The following is a 22,977-nucleotide window of genomic DNA, read 5'->3' on the forward strand; positions in this document are numbered from 1 at the left end:
ACATCAGAACATTCATACTTTAACCCCAGCCCCAGGTTTGCTAATCAAAGTCTCAAGACAAAATACTGGTTAATGATGTAAATGTCCGGTCCAGGCTCGAAGAATCAGAAGCACGTGCTGCGTCCAGAGTCTCTGGAAGGAACGGATGAGGAGGATCCGGTCACTGCGCTCGAGTGGGACCCTCTGAGTACAGACTACCTGCTGGTGGCAAACATGCACAACGGCATCAGGCTACTCGACTCTGATTCGCTGTCCTGTGTGACAGCGTTCAGTTTACCAAGTGCAGCCGCGTCCGTACAGTGCCTGGCGTGGGTGCCTACTGCACCGGGCATGTTCATTACAGGGGGTGAGACAGAAACACAGCTGCGCACACACAAGATACTCGTGATTTCTCAGCACGTATGTAAAGACTCATCATTGTAAACGCTCGCTACATGTTTGCTAACATTTAAGACAATCTTTAGAGTTTATTTCTGTTTGCTAGTAATAAAGTCACACCTTGCACATCTGTTTTTTATATTTGTTGCATTTTTTTTGCCGGAATATTTATGTGATATTTAACAATTATTCGCCGAAGGTGACGTGAATATCGGTGAGTAATAACCGAGACAAGGTCGATCTCCGACATTCACGGACTCTGAGGTGGATAAATGTTTTCGTATCAATACACAGGTGATTATTTTAAAAAATTATATTAAAAATAATTAATTTCAAACTTCAAAATCAACATGCAAACGTAATAACGACATGGTGCAGACTTGTCACTTATCTACCGACTCTTACAAAATACTTTGTTTTGAAATCGATAAAACAAATTCCAATCACACCTTACCTTCGAATAGTTTTAGACCAAACTTTGGAGCATTTTTAGTGCTTTTAGGAACATCATTTTCTTCCATCATTTGTAATTCTTCCTCACTTACGGTGACGAAGTGATCGGCCACCATTTTGCCGAGTCACTCAAGGTGATTATCGAGAAATAGTCTGAATTTCTCAACCAATCAGCGTGCATGATTTTCTATAATTACCCCCATAGTTATACTAATCCTGGTTAATGACTTTTTACGGGGTAGGTCATCGTGTAAGTAACGGTTACGTATTAGAATATGTGCCTTAATATGCAATTCCAATAAAGGTGGGACAAAGTACAAATTGTAAATAAAAATGGAATGCAATGATGTGGAAGATTCAAAATTCCATATTTTATTCAGAATAGAACGTAGATGACATATCAAATGTTTAAACTGAGAAAATGTATCATTTAAAGAGAAAAATTAGGTGATTTTAAATTTCATGACAACACCACATCTCAAAAAAGTTGGGACAAGGCCATGTTTCCCACTGTGAGACATCCCCTTTTCTCTTTACAACAGTCTGTAAACGTCTGGGGACTGAGGAGACAAGTTGCTCAAGTTTAGGGATAGGAATGTTAACCCATTCTTGCCTAATGTAGGATTCTAGTTGCTCAACTGTCTTAAGTCTTTTTTGTCGTATCTTCCGTTTTATGATGCGCCAAATGTTTTCTATGGGTGAAAGATCTGGACTGCAGGCTGGCCAGTTCAGTACCCGGACCCTTCTTCTACGCAGCCATGATGCTGTAATTGATGCAGTATGTGGTTTGGCATTGTCATGTTGGAAAATGCAAGGTCTTCCCTGAAAGAGACGTCGTCTGGATAGGAGCATATGTTGCTCTAGAACCTGGATATACCTTTCAGCATTGATGGTGTCTTTCCAGATGTGTAAGCTGCCCATGCCACACGCACTAATGCAACCCCATACCATCAGAGATGCAGGCTTCTGAACTGAGCGCTGATAACAACTCGGGTCGTCCTTCTCCTCTTTAGTCCGAATGACACAGCGTCCCTGATTTCCATAAAGAACTTCACATTTTGATTTGTCTGACCACAGAACAGTTTTCCACTTTGCCACAGTCCATTTTAAATGAGCCTTGGCCCAGAGAAGACGTCTGCGCTTCTGGATCATGTTTAGATACGGCTTCTTCTTTGAACTACAGAGTTTTAGCTGGCAACGGCAGATGGCACGGTGAATTGTGTTCACAGATAATGTTCTCTGGAAATATTCCTGAGCCCATTTTGTGATTTCCAATACAGAAGCATGCCTGTATGTGATGCAGTGCCGTCTAAGGGCCCGAAGATCACGGGCACCCGGTATGGTTTTCCGGCCTTGACCCTTATGCACAGAGATTCTTCCAGATTCTCTGAATCTTTGATGATATTATGCACTGTAGATGATGATATGTTCAAACTCTTTGCAATTTTACACTGTCGAACTCCTTTCTGATATTGCTCCACTATTTGTCGGCGCAGAATTAGGGGGATTGGTGATCCTCTTCCCATCTTTACTTCTGAGAGCCGCTGCCACTCCAAGATGCTCTTTTTATACCCAGTCATGTTAATGACCTATTGCCAATTGACCTAATGAGTTGCAATTTGGTCCTCCAGCTGTTCCTTTTTTGTACCTTTAACTTTTCCAGCCTCTTATTGCCCCTGTCCCAACTTTTTTGAGATGTGTTGCTGTCATGAAATTTCAAATGAGCCAATATTTGGCATGGAATTTCAAAATGTCTCACTTTTGACATTTGATATGTTGTCTATGTTCTATTGTGAATACAATATCAGTTTTTGAGATTTGTAAATTATTGCATTCCATTTTTATTTACAATTTGTTCTTTGTCCCAACTTTTTTGGAATCGGGGCTGTAAACCTGTGATTGGTAACTGTACTATGGTCAGAGTCGTTGTTATTGAAAATTAATCAACAATCTGATTCTGACCAATCAGAATCTGCCTGTGCAGTCTATGTTGATAAAATGCCAAATAGCTAGTGATCGCTAGCAAGTTACCATTTGGTAGCCGGCCACGATTAATCATAGAACAAATTCTGGTGATTTGAGAACTCCATGGTAATGGTTTATCAAAATAGTAAAGAAAAGGTTAGTTATGAGACAAGCAGTCCATGTACGCTGGTCAATTTTGTGTTGCGCTGTGTGTGAAGACTCTCAGGTTGGCGTGTTGAGAGTGTGGAACGTATCGAGAACGACACCGCTGGACAATTTCAAACTGAAGAAGACGGGATTCCACGCTCTCCACGTGTTAAATTCTCCACCAGCAAAGAAAGGTCTGATTTATCTGCTGTCATATGTTGGATGCTGAAATGTGTATGTGGTTAAGATATTTTATCAGGTGATGTGATTTGTACCAGTGTAAAGTGTGAGGTCAGAATAGTGTCATGTGACACTGTAAACAAGAGGTCTGTTTCAAACAGGCTTGTAGTACTCGAGTCCAGGATTCGGACTCGAGTCCGACTCGTGCCCTAATTTTAAGGACTCATGACTCGACTTGGACTCGAGCACTGATGACTCGGACTTGGACTCAGACTCGTGTGTTAACTGTATTTGGACTTGGAAATTGGAGACGAGGAGTCTGATTTTTTCTTTATTTTTTTGCAACATGCCATAATAATTTGGCATAAGATATTTATATCGACATTCATTTTTATACTAATTTCGTGCAAGAGTGTCACACCTGCGCGCATGCATCTCGAGCGCACGCCAGACAGCGTGCGCTCCACAAACAACTCGCACCTGCACAGGATTAAGGTACAATCAGTGCACCTAAATAAAAACTGTGAAAACACACTTACTTTGCGAAGTATTGAGTTGCATTGCTGACACATTACCGAGCCTTATTTCCTTGTTTTGTTTCCTGAGCCCTGATTTCCTGTTTCTTGTTTTTGATTCTGCCGAGTCTACGGTAGCCTGTTTGTGCCTCGCTCGACCTATCGCCTGTTTTACGATTTTGCCTGCCGTTCTGGATTGTTTACCGTCTTCACTTGGATTAATAAACACACCTTCTGCACTTCCATCCGTCTCCCAACCATCTCTGACAGAATACTTCACACTCCCTGATAAAGAGAAGCACATTCACCTGTTCATACGCCATGTTCAGGAGCGAACTAATGTTAATGACACTAAAACAGACACCGTCTTGGCGCGGATCAATAGTGGATTCGACTCGGACTCAAAATTTGTTTTTTTAATGACTTGGACTTGACCACTGGGGACTCGAGACTGGACTTGGACTCAAGGTTTATTGACTTGACTACAATGCTGGTTTCAAATCAAATCCTTGAGTACTATTGGCTGAGCCTTTGGCTGAAGCCTATTGAGGCCCCTGTCTGTGTGTGTTTAACCGAGTTTGAGTGTGTTTAAGAATGTAATTGACGTGCCAGCCTCAGGTAGTGATTCCACTGCTGCATACTGACTATGTACGGTAAATATCATGTGACATAACCTCAGCTTGTGCTGTAATGTTCTGTGGCTGATACCCCTTTTCCACCAAATCAGTTCCAGGGCTGGTTCGGGGCCGGTGCTGGTTCACAACTCGTTCAACTTGCGAGCCAGTTGAGAACCAGTTTGCTTTTCCATAGCTTGGGGTGCTAAGGGGAGCCACGTCATTACGTCGCTGTATATGTCAGTTACGTCGCTGCATTTGCATAAACCTTGGCACGAACATCGAAGCAACAACAACATGGAGAAGAAGAAGCAGCAACGACAACAATAATGGATGACTTTGTTTGTACAGCTGCTGCTTCTTGTCGCTTAAAAATGGCGATCTTTCGCGGTCTTGCTATTGTTGTCGGTCTTAACAACTCCCCCCCGCTGACGTAAGCAGTTCTTTCCTCTGGCCCAGCAGAGAGTTGGTGCTAGCCTGGAGCCGGGTTTTCTGGCCCCAGAGCCAGTTCTTTGTCAGTGGAAACAGAAAACCCGGTTCCAAACTAAGCACTGGCCCCGAACCAGCCCTAGAACTGCTTTGGTGGAAAAGGGGCATGAGTGGTCTAGAGCACTGTCCAGGAAAGAAACAGAGTTTTCAATGTTGGTTCGAATCCTGCCCTGTGTCTGAAATCGCTCACTCGTTCCCTACATAGGGAATGACTATATAGTGAGCTCATTGGTAAAATGAAAAAATGCTTTCGGACACTAGTCCATCACGCTGGTATTTACCGGTACGTCATTACTGTTGCACAATTAAAACGTGCCAGATCAGTCGGCTGGTGGGTTTCAAAATAATAAATACGTGCATGTGTTTTTGTGATAAATCCATATTATACTGAGCGTATTTCCCACATTAATCAATACAAAGTACCTGCAGCTTTCAGTTTTTTTTTTTTTAATCAAGGCTGAATACTTTCTTCTTTGCCGCTGCCTTTTATTAAATCAAATTTGAGACTTTTTCTTTCAGCGTGACCGCAATGCATGATGGGATATATTGCTTTGGTTAGTGACCATCGTTGTACACTACTTTTCATGATGCATTGTGGGATACTTTGAGTGCACTATATAGGGTGTAAATAATCCTCAGTAAGGTTTCGGACAGCACTACAAAATGGCGTCCTCGCTATATAGTGAGTAGGGAGCGATTTTGGACACAGGGCTGGTGTCAATGTATTTCTGACCGGGCTTATTTTTTTTCTATTTATGTACCGCCACTTCTATCTTCCAATCAGACAAAGGCTGAGCTCAGACCTGCACGTCTCTAGTTTTAGATCATTATTGAGTACTAACACTACACAAACCGAGTTTCCTAGTGTTTGAATTTGAAAAATCTTCCACAAAGCCTTTAAACCTAAACTGGTCAGAGTTCAGTTTGAGACTCGGTTCGTGACAACAGTGGAAGGTTTGAAAAGAACATATCTGTGTGTTTAACATTGTTGCACATAAAACATACATGTCAACCTATACGGATTGTCCGGAAATTATACGGATTTTAGCTCATTTCAAGGGCGTACAGGCGTATAAACAAAGTCTTACGAATTTTCAGTATTTTCTGACCTAAATTTATTTTGTGTATCTTACTTGAACATCGTCAGCTGATCGTCGCAAAAACATACAAAAGCTCGATTTATAGACAAAGAACAGCGTGTATGCAGGGGCAGATAACCCAGACTATGTGAAACCGGATGTTTATTCCTCAAGCCTCGTGCAGTATCGCGACTGCGAGACTTCGCTCGTTCCAGTCATGCGCACGATCTGCAATTAAACGCGCCAAACGGTCATTGTTCGAACGATTTTCTCATTGTGCAGAGCGACATTGTTTACAACTGAGAGATTTTGAATAGCGTCTGCTGAGTGAAAGAATGGGAACACCAAGAAAGAAAATGAGATACGGCGGGCGGTATCTTCCTGAATGGAAGGAGACATTTAATGGTGTCATTGTTCAGGCGAAAAATGAGGAGTACGCGCACTGCACAGTTTGTGTGCGAGATATAAAAGTTGCGGCGTCTGGAGTTTACGACGTGAGGTCCAAACTACATCAGCGAAATTTGCACCAGAAACAGAATCAGCCGCAAATGACGATGTTTGCAAAGCCTAAGACCGATGATCAACCAACAAGTGTAATAAGAGCAGAAGTTACGATCTGTAATTTTATTGCTCAGCACAATTTGCCGCTAGCCGTTGCGGACCACCTGACAGAACTGTTGCCGCGAATTTGTACGGACAGTACGATTGCGAAATCTATCAGCTGTAGGCGCACCAAAACAACGCAAATAATCAAAAAGAGCTTGGCCCCCGAAGCTACACTACCGATCATCCAGCACTGCCGGACGTCGCCATTTTCCTTGATGATCGACGAATCCAATGACAAAAAGACGGACAAGCGATTGGCCGTTTTGGTGCGGATCTTCGACATACTGTAAACAGAGGGGCGAAGTCAAGAATCATAGACATGCCCGTGTGCAATATCGGCACGGGCGAGGCGATTTTCAACATGCTGGACGAAGTTCTCAGGCAAGTTATATTTACTTATTTATTTATTAAGTTTGGTGCGATTTGAAGGCTATAAGGGTTTTATGTTGATTTTATGGATTTCTTCCTCTGATACTACAGGTGGACGCCCAAAGGGGTTGACATGTATGATAAAATCACTAAACATTCTCCAGTTTGACTTGGAAATCAGTGGACAGGGATGTTTTGGCTCAGACCTGCCATCTAGTGGATGTTGTTTTTAATTACATGCTTCTGCATGAGAACTATAAACCAGGCCTAATAGTAATGTGCACTTTTGTTACTGTGTTTTTACAGTAGGTATGCAGTTCCAACAGTTAGCATTAGCTTTGCGCTAAACTGATATGAAATTCCTGCTGTCAAAATTAACAGGAATTAGCATCCCTTTTGCACTCATCTCTCTCTCTCTCTCTCTCTCTCTCTCTCTCTGCCTCCAGTTTCAAGCTCAGTTTCCCCGTCTAAGAACCACTACATGTCATCTACGAGTGAGGCCGTTCCTCCTCCGACTCTCTCACAGAACCAGGCGTTCTCTCTGCCACCCGGACACGCCGTCTGCTGCTTCATGGACGGAGGAGTCGGCCTCTACGACATGGGGCTGAAGAAGTGGGACTTCCTCCGGGATTTGGTAAAAACAGAGAGCAAATCATGAAGGCAAATCAATTTCTAATTTTACAAAGACACTTTAACATGTCAGTGTTTTAACACTCTGTGTGTGTGTGTGTGTGTGTGTGTGTGTGTGTGTGATTTTCAGGGTCATGTAGAAACCATATTTGACTGTAAGTTTAAGCCGGACGACCCGAACCTGCTCGCTACAGCCTCCTTTGATGGGACGATCAAAGTATGGGACATTAACACTTTAACGGCGGTGTACACGTCTCCCGGCAACGAAGGAGTCATCTACTCGCTCTCCTGGGCTCCTGGTAAGATACACGGCCTCTAAAACTGTAAAACTAAACACAGGAACATGGTCATATTCAGGGGATTCATTGAATGAGAGCTTAACATTTAGTTTGTTTGATTACAATCACACTGTTCTCCATCAGACCACTTTTTTTCTTGTGCTGCTTCTCCCACGTTTTTTGAGATCTCGACCCCAGACCAACTTCAGCTCATCTGTCCTGTGCTCAGACCAACGAACCCAATACACATCTGTTCGTCCTGAGCTGCACTTGTCTTTTTTTTTGCACCGCAGTGCAGTCAAACTCACTTTTTCTTGCAGAAATGCATCTCTAGGGGCATTTTAATGTTATGACAAATTACACAGCTCATCTCATCTCATCTCATTATCTGTAGCTGCTTTATCCTGTTCTACAGGGTCGCAGGCGAGCTGGAGCCTATCCCAGCTGACTACGGGTGAAAGGCGGGGTACACCCTGGACAAGTCGCCAGGTCATCACAGGGCTGACACATAGACACAGACAACCATTCACACTCACATTCACGGTCAATTTAGAGTCACCAGTTAACCTAACCTGCATGTCTTTGGACTGTGGGGGAAACCGGAGCACCCGGAGGAAACCCACGCGGACACGGGGAGAACATGCAAACTCCACACAGAAAGGCCCTCGCCGGCCCCGGGGCTCGAACCTGGACCTTCTTGCTGTGAGGCGACAGCGCTAACCACTACACCACCGTGCCGCCCTTACACAGCTCAATTTTTCAAAAATAAATATAAATTCAAATTTTTGTAGTCGTTAATATTTAACAGTCTTCTGCTTCTGCTCCTTCTTCTGTTCCTTCCTCTTCTTCTCATCCTTCTCCTCTTCCTCATCCTTCCTCTTCTTCTCTTTCTTCTTCTTCTCCTCTTCCACCTCTTCCTGCCTCTTCTTCTTCTTCTTCTTCGTCTTCTCATCCCCTTTCTTCTTCTTCTTCATCTTCCACTTTTTCTTCTTCTTCTTCTTTGTCTTTTCCTTCTTCTCCTCCTTCTTCTTCATCATCCTTCCTCCTCTCCCCCTCCTTCTTCATCTGCCTCTTCATCTTCTCCTTCTCCTCCTTCTCCTCCTCCTTCCTCTTCTTCTCTTCCATCATCTTCTAGTGTTTCCCCTAGAAAATGTTTGAAGGTGCGGTGGCAAGACCTGCGCTCAGACGTCCCACCCCAGTACGAGGATACGGGAGCATTCTGAGAAACTTTTTGACAAAACACACTCTAAAATGGTGACCCTTTGTAAGGGAATAAATGAATAAACCTAGTCTTGAAAGAACAAACATAACCTGCAGAGCAAGGCAGTTTAGAAAACAGTCAGGGAGACTAAATTCCCCCCACACCTAACCCCAGAGCGACCCCTTACCCCCACCCCCTGAACATAAATCTCACAACACATGATTATGGGGGAAACCGGAGCACCCGGAGGAAACTAGGGGTGGGTATTGCCAACAACCTCGCGATACGATACACATCACGATACAGGGGTCACGATACGATATGTATTGCGATACATGTGTATCCCGATACATGGTCTTCAAGGGGATACGTATCCCGATATTTCACATTACTTACAGTGGTGCTTAAAAGTTTGTGAACCCTTTAGAATTTTCTATATTTCTGCATAAATATGACCTAAAACATCATCAGATTTTCACACAAGTCCTAAAAGTAGATAAAGAGAACCCAGTTAAACAAATGAGACAAAAATATTATACTTGGTCATTTATTTATTGAGCAAAATGATCCAATATTACATATCTGTGAGTGGCAAAAGTATGTGAACCTCTAGGATTAGCAGTTAATTTGAAGGTGAAATTAGAGTCAGGTGTTTTCAATCAATGGGATGGCAATCAGGTGTGAGTGGGCACCCTGTTTTATTTAAGGAACAGGGATCTATCAAAGTCTGATCTTCACAACACATGTTTGTGGAAGTGTATCATGGCACGAACAAAGGAGATTTCTGAGGACCTCAGAAAAAGCGTTGTTGATGCTCATCAGGCTGGAAAAGGTTACAAAACCATCTCTAAAGAGTTTGGACTCCACCAATCCACAGTCAGACAGATTGTGTACGAATGGAGGAAATTCAAGACCATTGTTACCCTCCCCAGGAGTGGTCGACCAACAAAGATCACTCCAAGAGCAAGGCATGTAATAGTCAGCGAGGTCACAAAGGACCCCAGGGTAACTTCTAAGCAACTGAAGGCCTCTCTCACATTGGCTAATGTTAATGTTCATGAGTCCACCATCAGGAGAACACTGAACAACAATGGTGTTGTTGGCAGGGTTACAAGGAGAAAGCCACTGCTCTCCAAAAAGAACATTGCTGCTCGTCTGCAGTTTGCTAAAGATCACGTGGACAAGCCAGAAGGCTATTGGAAAAATGTTTTGTGGATGGATGAGACCAAAATAGAACTTTATGGTTTAAATGAGAAGCATTATGTTTGGAGAAAGGAAAAACACTGCATTCCAGCAAAAGAACCTTATCCCATCTGTGAAACATGGTGGTGGTAGTATCATGGTTTGGGCTTGTTTTGCTACATCTGGGCTAGGACTGCTTGCCATCATTGATGGAACAATGAATTCTGAATTATACCAGCAAATTCTAAAGGAAAATGTCAGGACATCTGTCCATGAACTGAATCTCAAGAGAAGGTGGGTCATGTAGCAAGACAGCGACCCACAGCACACAAGTCGCTCTACCAAAGAATGGTTAAAGAAGAATAAAGTGAATGTTTTGGAATGGCCAAGTCAAAGTCCTGACCTTAATCCAATCAAAATGTTGTGGAAGGACCTGAAGCGAGCAGTTCATGTGAGGAAACCCACCAACATCCCAGAGTTGAAGCTGTTCTGTACGGAGGAACGGGCTAAAATTCATCCAAGCCGGTGTGCAGGACTGATCAACAGTTACCGCAAACGTTTAGTTGCAGTTATTGCTGCACAAGGGGGTCACACCAGATACTGAAAGCAAAGGTTCACACAGTTTTGCCACTCACAGATATGTAATATTGGATCATTTTCCTCAATAAATAAATGACCAAGTATAATATTTGTGTCTCATTTGTTTAACTGGGTTCTCTTTATCTACTTTTAGGACTTGTGTGAAAATCTGATGATGTTTTAGGTCATATTTATGCAGAAATATAGAAAATTCTAAAGGGTTCACAAACTTTCAAGCGCCACTGTAACATACATTTTTAAGAAAACAGACATATGTATACCCAAATGTTATTTTTTATTTTGCTGTAGAGCAACAGTTACACTGTAGTGCATGTAAAACATGGCCTTAACAAGGCTGTAGTGCAAAAAAAGATGGCTTTGATAAAAGTAAACTTAAAACATGGCCTTAACAAGGCTGTAGTGTAGCGTGGTTCACATTCCTCAATTACTTCTCGGAAGCCTTCGTTTTCAACTGAGCTGTACGGATGCAAGTCTTTGCATATGCAGGATAATAGTGCTGCAGTGATTTTTTGAGCCTTTGGTGATGTTGGGGAAAATTTCGTCTGAAACCCCGCCGTCAGATTTGCTTGTGTGGTTGTGCTACCACTAGCATTCTTTACTTGCGAAATGCTAGCGTGATGTCGGGTCATGTGGAGGTGCAGATTTGTAGTATTGCCACAGTACTTAACTTTCATTCGGCAGTGTTTGCATACTGCGTGTGTCATGTCCAGGTCCGCCTTTACCTGTTGTTTGGTAAATCCAAAATGCTCCCAAATCCGTGCCTTGAATTTGGCTGGGGGCGAAAATATTTCCTCTTCACCGTCTTCGTCCATGTTGTGTGTGTGTTCACTTTTTCTACTGTTAGCAGTGCTGCCGCTTACGGCGCTACCGCCTTGTGTGGTCGAAATGCGCATTCAATGCCTTAAGGTGCAGCGGCAAAATCAAGGTGCGGCGGCCCGCCGCAGCCAATTGTACATAGCGGAAACACTGTCTTCTTTCTCTTTTTCATTGTCTTCATCTTCTCATCCTCCTCCTTCTTCTTTTTGTTCTTCTGCTTCAACTTCTTAATTGTACGTCATCTTTTTTATACTTAAACGCAGTGTAAAATGCCATCCAGATGTTCTTTTTACAAAATATTTATAATAATATGTAGTTATGACGGTGGTGTAGTGGTTAGCGCTGTCGCCTCACAGCAAGAAGGTCCTGGGTTCAAGCCCAGCGGCTGGTGAGGGCCTTTCTGTGTGGAGTTTGCATGTTCTCCCCGTGTCCGCGTGGGTTTCCTCCGGGTGCTCCGGTTTCCCCCACAGTCCAAAGACATGCAGGTTAGGTTAATTGGTGACTCTAAATTGACCGTAGGTGTGAATGTGAATGGTTGTCTGTGTCTATCACTACGTTCACACTGCAGGCTGAAGTGACTCAAATCCGATTTTTTCGCACATATGTGACCTGTATCCGATCTTTTATTGACAATATGAACGACACAGATCCGATTTTTTTCAAATCCGACCCAGGCCGTTTGGATATGTGGTCCTAATTCCGATTCCTATCCGATCTTTTCATATGCGACTTCAGTCTGAACCGCCAGGTCGCATTCATCCGACTTACACGTCATCAACAAGCCACAAACATCACTATTCTGCGCTGAAGTAGGCGGCGGGTTTCTCAAAAAAAGTTACAACAACATGGCTTTGATGTTCCTTTGAACGGAGGTTGCAGTCCCCACCCCGCAGAACGCCTGAGCCAAACCCCTTGCCCTCTTCCTTCTCAACCTCCTCCTTAACATCAGGCTATTGTGCATGTTCTGGCTCCATCGCAACAACAACCGCATCATCGCCAGGTACTCCATGCTGGCTACTGTCATACACAGGAAACTTTAGGTTACTTCCGTAAACACTGGCCATGCTCACTGCGTGTGACGTCGTCGTATCCTGCAATGCGCATGCGGAACACTTTTAGGTCGCTTTTCATTCATACTGAGGATCACATACAAGTCGCATATATTTGTTAATGTGAACGACCTCACAAAAAAATCGGATTTCACAAAAAAATCGGATTTCACAAAAAAATCGGAATTGAGCATTAAGCCTTGCAGTGTGAACGTAGTGTATGTGTCAGCCCTGTGATGACCTGGCGACTTGTCCAGGGTGTACCCCGCCTTTCCCCCGTAGTCAGCTGGGATAGGCTCCAGCTCGCCTGCAACCCTGTAGAACAGGATAAAGCGGCTACAGATAATGGATGGATGTAGTTATGACCTCTAGAGATCTGTTCCGACTTTTGTATTTAGTCTATAATTATTATTTGTATTTATTCCATACTGCTACCCAAAGGAGACCTGAACTGCATATCAGGAGCCACGTCCAGGAACGGAGCGTTCATCTGGGACGTGAAAAAGGGCAAAATGATCACAAGATTTAACGAGGTATGGAAAGAACACTTTCACTCTATGAGATTTGAAAACACAAGGCAGTGACGACATACGATATGATTTATATTAGATGTGATAGAGTGCTGTTTTGTATTGTGAAAATGAAGTTCACAGAGGGATACCGGGTCAGAAGCCACGCCCTCCTCACCTGAGACTGAGGGCAGTATCTCACTGGGCTGCGACAGCCTGCGACTAGTTGGAGACACAACAATTGCGATAAAATATGCAAATTAGCGACCATTTTCACTAGGAATCACACTGAATTGATATTCGCATATTTTATCGCAATTGTTGTGTCTTCAACTAGTCGCAGGCTGTCGCAGCCCGGCTTTCCCTCGGCAGGCAGGGAAGTCAAGGAAGCCTCACGGAAACTGATTTGAGAAGGGTTCGCGACGGCTTTGCGACACCAGCGACACATTTGCGGCTATTTTGAGAGAAATTTTGTTGCACGAATTTTTTGAACATGTTCAAAATTTCAGTGACGAAGGAGTGACACTTTGCGACTCATGCGAGGAAATTGAGACGCCCCGCGAATGTTTCAAGACACTTTTGAAACTCTCTGGCGAATGACGTTCGCAATTTGTCGCAGCCCAGTGAGATACTGGCTTAACACACACTGATTGTGTGGGGTTTTGTGGTGTGTGTGTTTGCAGCATGGGAAGAACGGTATCTTCTGCATCGCATGGAGCCACAAAGATTCCAAACGTATCGCCACGTGCAGTGGAGACGGCTTCTGGTAAACGTCTGATTTTGCCGCTGAACATCATGAAAATGTGCTCTTTGAGTGGACGAGATTTCTTCTTCATCCTGTTTTTATGATTTACTGGTTTCAGTATCATCAGAACCATTGATGGTAAAGTGCTGCATAAATATAAGCACCCTGCAGCTGTGTTCGGGTGTGACTGGAGTCAGAATAACAAGTGAGTGTCTGTCTGTCTGTCTGTCTGTCTGTCTGTCTGAGCAATGTTCATCGACAGCCGTTCTTCCATGTTATACAATAAACCCTTTTACTCAAACTTTGTGAGAAGATGTGATTATAGTTTGATCAATCAATAAAAATTGCCAAATGTCAAAAACAGGAAACGCTAGCTTGTTGTTTAATTATATAGTAAACTATTTACTTTGCACCGTTTTCCCTCTGTCTTTGTTCAGACATGAGATTAACATCCGTCTCTGGTGATCTGATCTCAAATGGACAGTTGCATACATGTCAACCCCTTTGGGCGTCCACCTGTAGTATCAGAGGAAGAAATCCATAAAATCACCATAAAATCCTTATTGAGGTATTTCACCTGACGTCACAGGGTCACGTGACGCCCCGGTGTCCGCCATTTTGAAGGTCAAGCTAGCTAATGTCAACAACATAGTAGCTAGTATGTTACTGTAGCAATGTTTACGTTCAGTCATTTGGATGACTGTTAAAACCTTTCAGTCTCAAGTTTTTCCTTTACTGTATTTACTAGTTTACTGTAATTATGATCCGGCAGCTATTTACACCGGATCCAGTGTAAATAGCTGCCGGAGCGCGCTCCGGCTTGCTCCCCCTCAAATTAAGCAGCGCGCTCCGGCTTGCTCCCGGAGTGCTCCGGCCGAGGTTCCGGAGCGCGCTCCGGCAGCTATTTACACTGGATCCGGTGTAAATAGCTGCCGGATCATAATTACAGTAAACTAGTAAATCCAGTAAAGGAAAAACTTGAGACTGAAAGGTTTTAACAGTCATCCAAATGACTGAACGTAAACATTGCTACAGTAACATACCAGCTATGATGTTGTTGACATTAGCTAGTGCTAACAGCTAGCTGCTAGTGCACTGCTACAACACAGACACCGACCCTAATAATACAGTTCTTGGTCATTGCCTGGTAACAGCAAATTTATAACGGGCCATGTCTCAACAGACTAAGAAGTTATTTCAATGACATTTAATAACATTTTGTTTATCCTGAGGACCGAAAGTAAATGAAAATGTGAACAAACCTTAGCTGTAATAAGACGGCGACCACCGGCTCCAGGGACGACCCGCTGATGTAGGCATGTTACCCAGCCTGACACAAAATATTTGTAGGCATCCAAACTCTTATACGCTTTCAGATCAATACCTGTGTATGGCGATGGGTTTTTAACGACATAGGTATACAGATCATGTGGGCCGAAGTCAGGTAAAGACGAGGGCTTGGTGTACTTCAGAACGTCAGTGAACAATCCTGGTGGAAGCAGGTAAACGTCGTTCTCTAAGCCTGCTAACCTCAATTTTTGCAAATACCTCTCCCTCTGCTCGCCCTGTAAATGCCCTACGTCGCTGGATAGTGAAGGTGTTTTCTGCATCTCGCTCCTTTTTCTTTTATGTTTTTCGTTTGTCGCCTTCCTCGCATTCAAACTGATTCGAGCCGTGACATCCAAAATGGCAGCATCACATGACTTGGTCACGTGGGTGAAAAACCTCAATAGCCTTCGAATTGCACCAAACTTAATAAATAAATAAGTAAATATAACTTGCCTGAGAACTTCGTCCAGCATGTCGAAAATCGCCTCGCCCGTGCCGATATTGCACACGGGCATGTCTATGATTCTTGACTTCGCCCCTCTGTTTATGTCGAAGATCCGCACCAAAACGGCCAGTCGCTTGTCCGTCTTTTTGTCATTGGATTCGTCGATCATCAAGGAAAATGGCGACGTCCGGCAGTGCTGGATGATCGGTAGTGTAGCTTCGGGGGCCAAGCTCTTTTTGATTATTTGCGTTGTTTTGGTGCGCCTACAGCTGATAGATTTCGCAATCGTACTGTCCGTACAAATTCGCGGCAACAGTTCTGTCAGGTGGTCCGCAACGGCTAGCGGCAAATTGTGCTGAGCAATAAAATTACAGATCGTAACTTCTGCTCTTATTACACTTGTTGGTTGATCATCGGTTTTAGGCTTTGCAAACATCGTCATTTGCGGCTGATTCTGTTTCTGGTGCAAATTTCGCTGATGTAGTTTGGACCTCACGTCGTAAACTCCAGACGCCGCAACTTTTATATCTCGCACCCAAACTGTGCAGTGCGCGTACTCCTCATTTTTCGCCTGAACAATGACACCATTAAATGTCTCCTTCCATTCAGGAAGATACCGCCCGCCGTATCTCATTTTCTTTCTCGGTGTTCCCATTCTTTCACTCAGCAGACGCTATTCAAAATCTCTCAGGTGTAAACAATGTTGCTCTGCACAATGAGAAAATCGTTCGAACAATGACAATTTGGCGCGTTTAAATGCAGATCGTGCGCATGACCGGAACGAGCGAAGTCTCGCAGTCGCGATACTGCACGAGGCTTGAGGAATAAACATCCGGTTTCACATAGTCTGGGTTATCTGCCCCTGCATACATGCTGTTCTTTGTCTATAAATCGAGCTTTTGTATGTTTTTGCGACGATCAGCTGACGATGTTCAAGTAAGGTACACAAAATAAATTTAGGTCAGAAAATACTGAAAATCCGTAAGACTTTGTTTAAACGCCCGTACGCCCTTGAAATGAGCTCAAATCCGTATAATTTCCGGACAATCCGTATAGGTTGATATGTATGCAGTTGATCAGATTGCTTTTCTTTTTACTCGTGATATTTTTGATCGTTATCAATATCATGTGCCTGCTTGGACCACTTGAGGTTGGATTTTTGTGATGTATGATGTCGTTAACTCCAGATTACCTCCAGGTCCTAATGCTACTCCAATTAACAGTTATTCTACGAAATCGAGTCGTACGGTACATGAGCTGATAGCTGACGAGGCGCGTAGCACCGAGTTGTCTATAATCCATGTACGACGAGACTGAGTGGAATAACTATTTTATTCTATCCACATTCACTGGCTTTTGAGAAACCGAGCTTTTTTTATTTTTATTTTTTGCAAATTCGATAAATAAAAACTTTATCCAAAACGTCCGACAAAATCATATCCGCTTAGAATGTAAACAAACCGGTGAAATGACAGGAGTAGTTTGTGAAAAATGCGATAATAATTCTTGAAATATAAAAAAGATATGTTCTTACCATCAAATACTTTTATTCCATATTTTGTTGCTTTTTTGTATTTTTTGGTGTTTTGTTTTCGAGTAGAGTTTTTATTTCGTCCTCGGTTGGTTCAGCAACGCGCTCCGCCATTTTCTTCTTCTTTAAGGTTTTTTGGGTGGTTGGCAAACCAACTTAAAGGTGCATTAGCGCCACCGACTGGGCTGGAGTGTGGAACAGGAGATGAGGGGGGGGGAGAGAGAACTATATTCTTTTAGCTACTTCTGTTTCTTTTAAGTACTTGATAACAAAGTGATACATCTGACTTGATGTGCTCCGCCATTTTGTTTTCTCTACTCACAGTATATGCACTGATATCCTAGTAGTAGAGTGGCCAATCAGAGCGTACAATTGCTCATATCCAGTGAATGTAGATAGAATAAAACACATTAGACTTCGCTCACTCCTTAACACTGCCCACTTGTGATCAGATCACCCAAATCCGATGTTAATACCCGGTTTGAACCGAGTTCTTATCTCATCCTGTTCTTCATCTATCTCAGAGACATGATTGCGACTGGATGTGAGGATAAAAACGTAAGAGTGTACTACTTGGCCACGAGCTCGGATCAGCCTCTGAAGGTGTTCACTGGACATACAGCCAAAGTGTTCCACGTGCGCTGGTCTCCTCTCCGAGAGGGAATCCTGTGCAGCGGCTCAGACGACGGGTAACTCGTCCGTTATAATTACACTGGCACATTTTATATTAAGTTGCAGAGAAAGCATATAAAGCATTTTGTACAGCAGTTTGTGTGACTGTATGTAGTTTTTGTTATGTTGAACTTAAATATACACTACCGTTCAAAAGTTTGGGGTCACTTTGAAATGTCCTTATTTTTGAAAGAAAAGCACTGTTCTTTTCAATGAAGACCACTTTAAACTAATCAGAAATCCACTCTATACATTGCTAATGTGCTAAATGACTATTCTAGCTGCAAATGTCTGGTTTTTGGTGCAATATCTCCATAGGTGTATAGAGGCCCATTTCCAGCAACTCTCACTCCAGTGTTCTAATGGTACAATGTGTTTGCTCATTGCCTCAGAAGGCTAATGGATGATTAGAAAACCCTTGTACAATCATGTTAGCACAGCTGAAAACAGTTTAGCTCTTTAGAGAAGCTATTAAAGGGCAATTCCATGTAAATGTCAACCTCACCATGCAAAAATAAAGCAGCATGTAATACATCAAAACCACTCCCAGAGATATCACCTACGCCTGTAGTTTACAGATGTGAATAAGTTGAACCAATTTGTAACCAACCTAATATGTCACTGTCAGTCTTTCTTTCTTATAATGTAAAACCCAAGCTAAAATCAACTTTGATCATGTACAATTCTGTATTATTGCCACAAGCCACAGAAATGTATGCTAAAATCCACAAAACAGCAAAACAATAGCCATCCTAAATATTATTTAAGAACTTTGATAGTTTTAGCTGATATTTAGAGAGTTTTTCAAAGGGTTATGGTGGTTAAATTGCTGATTTTCTAAATATATGCCATGTCTATTTCAGACGCGTCACATCCATAACGGAATTTCGTCGCATCCATAACGCTGACTTTTCCTTCCGAAACTCTGCATGAAATACAAAATATTTTAAACAAAGATTTTTTAATATTCACCTTGGACCCCTCTATTAAATGGATATCTCCATTTCGACATTAGGTTTACAATTTCACAGAGTTTGACAAAAATGTACAGTCACCCAAGAAAAGTGATACTTTTTCTGTTACATCCATAACGCATCTTTTATTGGCGTTTTCTGGCATGCCCTAGATGTACTATGGGAATTGTTCTTGTTCTATCACTTCTCCAGTATGGTACAGCCTTAAAATATGCAACACCTGTTTAAATACTGGGAGACGATAAAACATGCACTGGGTCATTTGTTGCCATTTTGAGTTCAAGTGTCACATCCATAACGCTGGAATTGCTCAAAACTGACCTTCCTTTGAGCAGATTGAGTTTCTGGAGCATCACATTTGTGGGGTCGATTAAATGCTCAAAATGGCCAGAAAAATGTCTCGACTATATTTTCTATTCATTTTACAACTTATGGTGGGAAATAAAAGTGTGACTTTTCATGGAAGACACAAAATTGTCTGGGTGACCCCAAACTTTTGAACGGTAGTGTATACAAGTACACCTTTATTTACTTTCACTGTGATTGACTGTGTAAAATTACTGTTCCTACATCAAAGTTGATTACTTTTCTATAATACAGTGTCCCAAAATGATTTATTCCTCTTGTACCAGAGCAGTTTGACGAGGTTTACATTTATTTTTATTAATTCATTGTAGTTTTTATCAGTTTGTAGCTACATTTATTATTCGGGAACGTAGTCTGTCATGTTCCAGAGAAACCACAAAGCGTAAACTCATCTGTCCTGAACGTTTCAGAAAACTTAGTTTACAGCTTTACCTCAAAATCAGACTGGTCACAGATGAGCGATGAGGCTGCATACGGGAGGAGGTTCAGGACGTGTCAGTGTGGTGCACTGACAACAACCTGGACTTAAACACCCAAAAGACCAAGGAAATAATTGTGGATTTAAGATGTCCAGGAAGATCACACACAGTCCAGTTCATATCAACTCCGAGGAGGTGGAGAGAGTCCTACAGTCCAGGGTTGGATCCAGGAAAATGGGAAGGGGAGTATCAACCCAGTCAGGCCAGGGCTCCAAGGGCCTCTGCAGTTTTTAAATGCTCGGAGATGCATTTTGAGCTGTCAGAGACATGTTGTAAATGAAATCTCTTAAAGAAAAGGATATAGTTAGAGTTGTCGGTAAATGTGTAGAACATAATTACAACTGATATATGGTAATATTTATGAAAGTTACATTGTCATATAGGCGGCACGTGGTGTAGTGGTTAGCACTGTCGCCTCACAGCAAGAAGATCCGGGTTTGAGCCCCGTGGCCGGCGAGGGCCTTTCTGTGCGGAGTTTGCATGTTCTCCCCGTGTCCGCGTGGGTTTCCTCCGGGTGCTCCGGTTTCCCCCACAGTCCAAAGACATGCAGGTTAGGTTAACTGGTGACTCTAAATTGAGCGTAGGTGTGAATGTGAGTGTGAATGGTTGTCTGTGTCTATGTGTCAGCCCTGTGATGACCTGGCGACTTGTCCAGGGTGTACCCCGCCTTTCGCCCGTAGTCAGCTGGGATAGGCTCCAGCTTGCCTGCGACCCTGTAGAACAGGATAAAGCGGCTACAGATAATGAGATGAGAGATGAGACATTGTCATATAATGCATCACCACATGACACACTATAGTGTAGTACACTGACCACAAAACACCTTATATCAATAAATTACCCCCCCCCCCCCCCCCAGCAGTGTTAAATTTCTAGGTGTCAACATCACTGAGGACCTCTCCTGGGGTGTCAAGACAGCAGCAGTGGTGGGTTATTATCTGAGGAGGCTAAGGAGGTCAGAAAAGCTGCTTTCTACAGATACACCACGGAGAGCATCCTCACAAACTGCATGGCAGCTTGGTACAGCAGCTGTACCAAAACAGACAAAAAAAGCCCTCCATCCTCCAGCTTCTGGTCTAGCTTCTGATGTAAGTGATCCTCTCCTGCTTGGACTACTGCAACTCTCTCCTTGCTGGCCTTCCAGCATCTGTGATCAGACCCCTGTAGCTCATCCAGAATGCTGCAGCTTGCCTGGTCTACAACCTCGCTCGTTCTTCCCATGTCACCCCTCTGCTTGCTGACCTGCACTGGCTACCTATTGCAGCTCACATCAAATTTAAGACATTGGTACTAGCTTACCAGGCTGTCAAGGGGTTTGAGCCAGCATACCTCCAGAGTCTGATCCGCACCTACACCCCAGCCAGATCCCTACACTCCACTACTACTGGTCACCTGGCCCCTCCTCCTCTCCACTCCTGCCCTGCCGGCTCAAGACTGCTGTCTGTCCTGATTCCCTGTTGGTGGAATGACCTTCCCATTGAGGTCAGAACTGCCGACTCTCTGACCACCTTCAAACACAGACTGAAGACTCACCTCTTCAGGCTGCATCTAGCCCCGACTTCCCTGCCCACTGTGCAACTGCATCTCGGTCTTGACCAACCCAGGCTGTGTGCCATCTAGCCTGGGGTTAGCTGTTCTGAGTTCTGTATTTAGTTGTACTTTGTATGGTTGGTTTGTTTCCTTGGCTGTTTGAGTATTGGTCCTTCAACAGAATATTACCAGAGGTGGAAAAACCCGGGTGCAGAAAGTAAAAACCCTGCCACCTTTTTGCTCCAGCCAATTCAATGAACCAGCTGATCCTAATTACCACATCCCCTAAGCCAGGTTGATGAGCTAATTGGTGAAATCACCTGTGTTGAGAGCACAGGCAGAAGGAAAACCTAAGCAGGACTTTTACTTTGTCAATCCAGTTTTTCCACCTCTGAATATTACACTAGGTATTACTGTCCCTTGTTCAGTTGGCACTAGGACTTTGTTGTCTAGAAATTCAGCACTTCTTGTACCTGACTTTTGCACTCGTTGTATGTCGCTGTGGATAAGAGCATCTGCTAAATGCCATGTAATGTTATGTGTTGTGAAAACAGCACAAGACATTGTTGGCACTTCGCTGGACCACCTTCACAATACTCACTGTATGAGGAGAGCAAAGAACATCACAAAAAACATCACACACCCCGGACATCATCTATTTCAGCTCCTCCCATCAGACAGATGCTTTAGATCCATCCACATAAACATACAGTTGCAACCAGAAGTTTACATACAGTTTAGAAAAAAAGACAAACTTTTTTTCTCCATGTCTGACAGTAAAATTGAGGAAACTTTTTTCCTATTTTAGGTCAGTTAGGATCTCCAATTTTTTTTTTTTAATTTGTAAAATGTCAGAATAATCAGTCAAAAAAAGTCCTTCCCGCACCATTCATGGCACGTTTGGCGGCGCTGATCTCCATTTTGTAGCCCTTGGCCTCTCGCCTATATTACATAGCTAGGGTTACAGTGGGGGGCTAGTCCTCTGGTAACTGCAAGAGAGAATAATCAGAGAGAGAATTTTCTAGAGAATTTTTAATTACTTTCATCAAAGTCAGAAGTTTACATATACTTGGTTAGTATTTGGTAGAACTGCCTTTGAACTGTTTAACTTGGATCAAGCGTTTTGGGTCGCCTTCCACAAGTTTCTCACAGTATCTTGCTGGAACTTTGGCCCATTCCTCCTGATAAAACTGGTGGAGTTGTCAAATTTGTGGGCCAGCTTGCTTGCACATGCCTTTTCAATGCGACCCACACATTTTCTATAAGATTGAGGTCAGGGCTTTGTGATGGCCACTCCAATACCTTCACCTTGTTGTCCTTAAACCACTTTGCAACTAATTTAGAGGAATGCTTGGGGTCATCGTCCATTTGGAAGACCCATCCATGCCCAAGCTTTAACTTTTTGACTGATATCTTGAGATGTTGCTTCAATATATATACAGTGGTGCTTGAAAATTTGTGAACCCTTTAGAATTTTCTATATTTCTGCATAAATATGACCTAAAACATCATCAGATTTTCACACAAGTCCTAAAAGTAGATAAAGAGAACCCAGTTAAACAAATGAGACAAAAATATTATACTTGGTCATTTATTTATTGAGGAAAATGATCCGATATTACATATCTGTGAGTGGCAAAAGTATGTGAACCTTTGCTTTCAGTATCTGGTGTGACCCCCTTGTGCAGCAATAACTGCAACTAAACGTTTGCAGTAACTGTTGATCAGTCCTGCACACCGGCTTGGAGGAATTTTAGCCCGTTCCTCCGTACAGAACAGCTTCAACTCTGGGATGTTGGTGGGTTTCCTCATATGAACTGCTCGCTTCAGGTCCTTCCACAACATT

The 22,977-nt window shown here is 43.1% G+C and overlaps 1 protein-coding gene across 2 annotated transcripts in view; it reads left to right on the forward strand.

Moving 5' to 3' along the window:
* wdr17 (WD repeat domain 17) overlaps positions 1 to 22,977 on the forward strand; it is a 391,349-nt gene that overhangs the window by 31,977 nt on the left and 336,395 nt on the right. For both annotated transcript variants that reach the window (XM_060924889.1, XM_060924890.1), the window contains 8 exons: positions 95 to 346; positions 3,015 to 3,137; positions 7,242 to 7,429; positions 7,556 to 7,724; positions 12,993 to 13,084; positions 13,744 to 13,826; positions 13,924 to 14,010; positions 17,635 to 17,799. In XM_060924889.1, coding sequence (XP_060780872.1) covers positions 95 to 346; positions 3,015 to 3,137; positions 7,242 to 7,429; positions 7,556 to 7,724; positions 12,993 to 13,084; positions 13,744 to 13,826; positions 13,924 to 14,010; positions 17,635 to 17,799 — 1,159 coding nt within the window. The remainder of the gene's footprint in view (positions 1 to 94; positions 347 to 3,014; positions 3,138 to 7,241; positions 7,430 to 7,555; positions 7,725 to 12,992; positions 13,085 to 13,743; positions 13,827 to 13,923; positions 14,011 to 17,634; positions 17,800 to 22,977) is intronic.

Source organism: Neoarius graeffei, chromosome 7 (genome assembly GCF_027579695.1).
Source record: "Neoarius graeffei isolate fNeoGra1 chromosome 7, fNeoGra1.pri, whole genome shotgun sequence".
NCBI classification, from domain to species: Eukaryota; Metazoa; Chordata; class Actinopteri; order Siluriformes; family Ariidae; genus Neoarius; species Neoarius graeffei.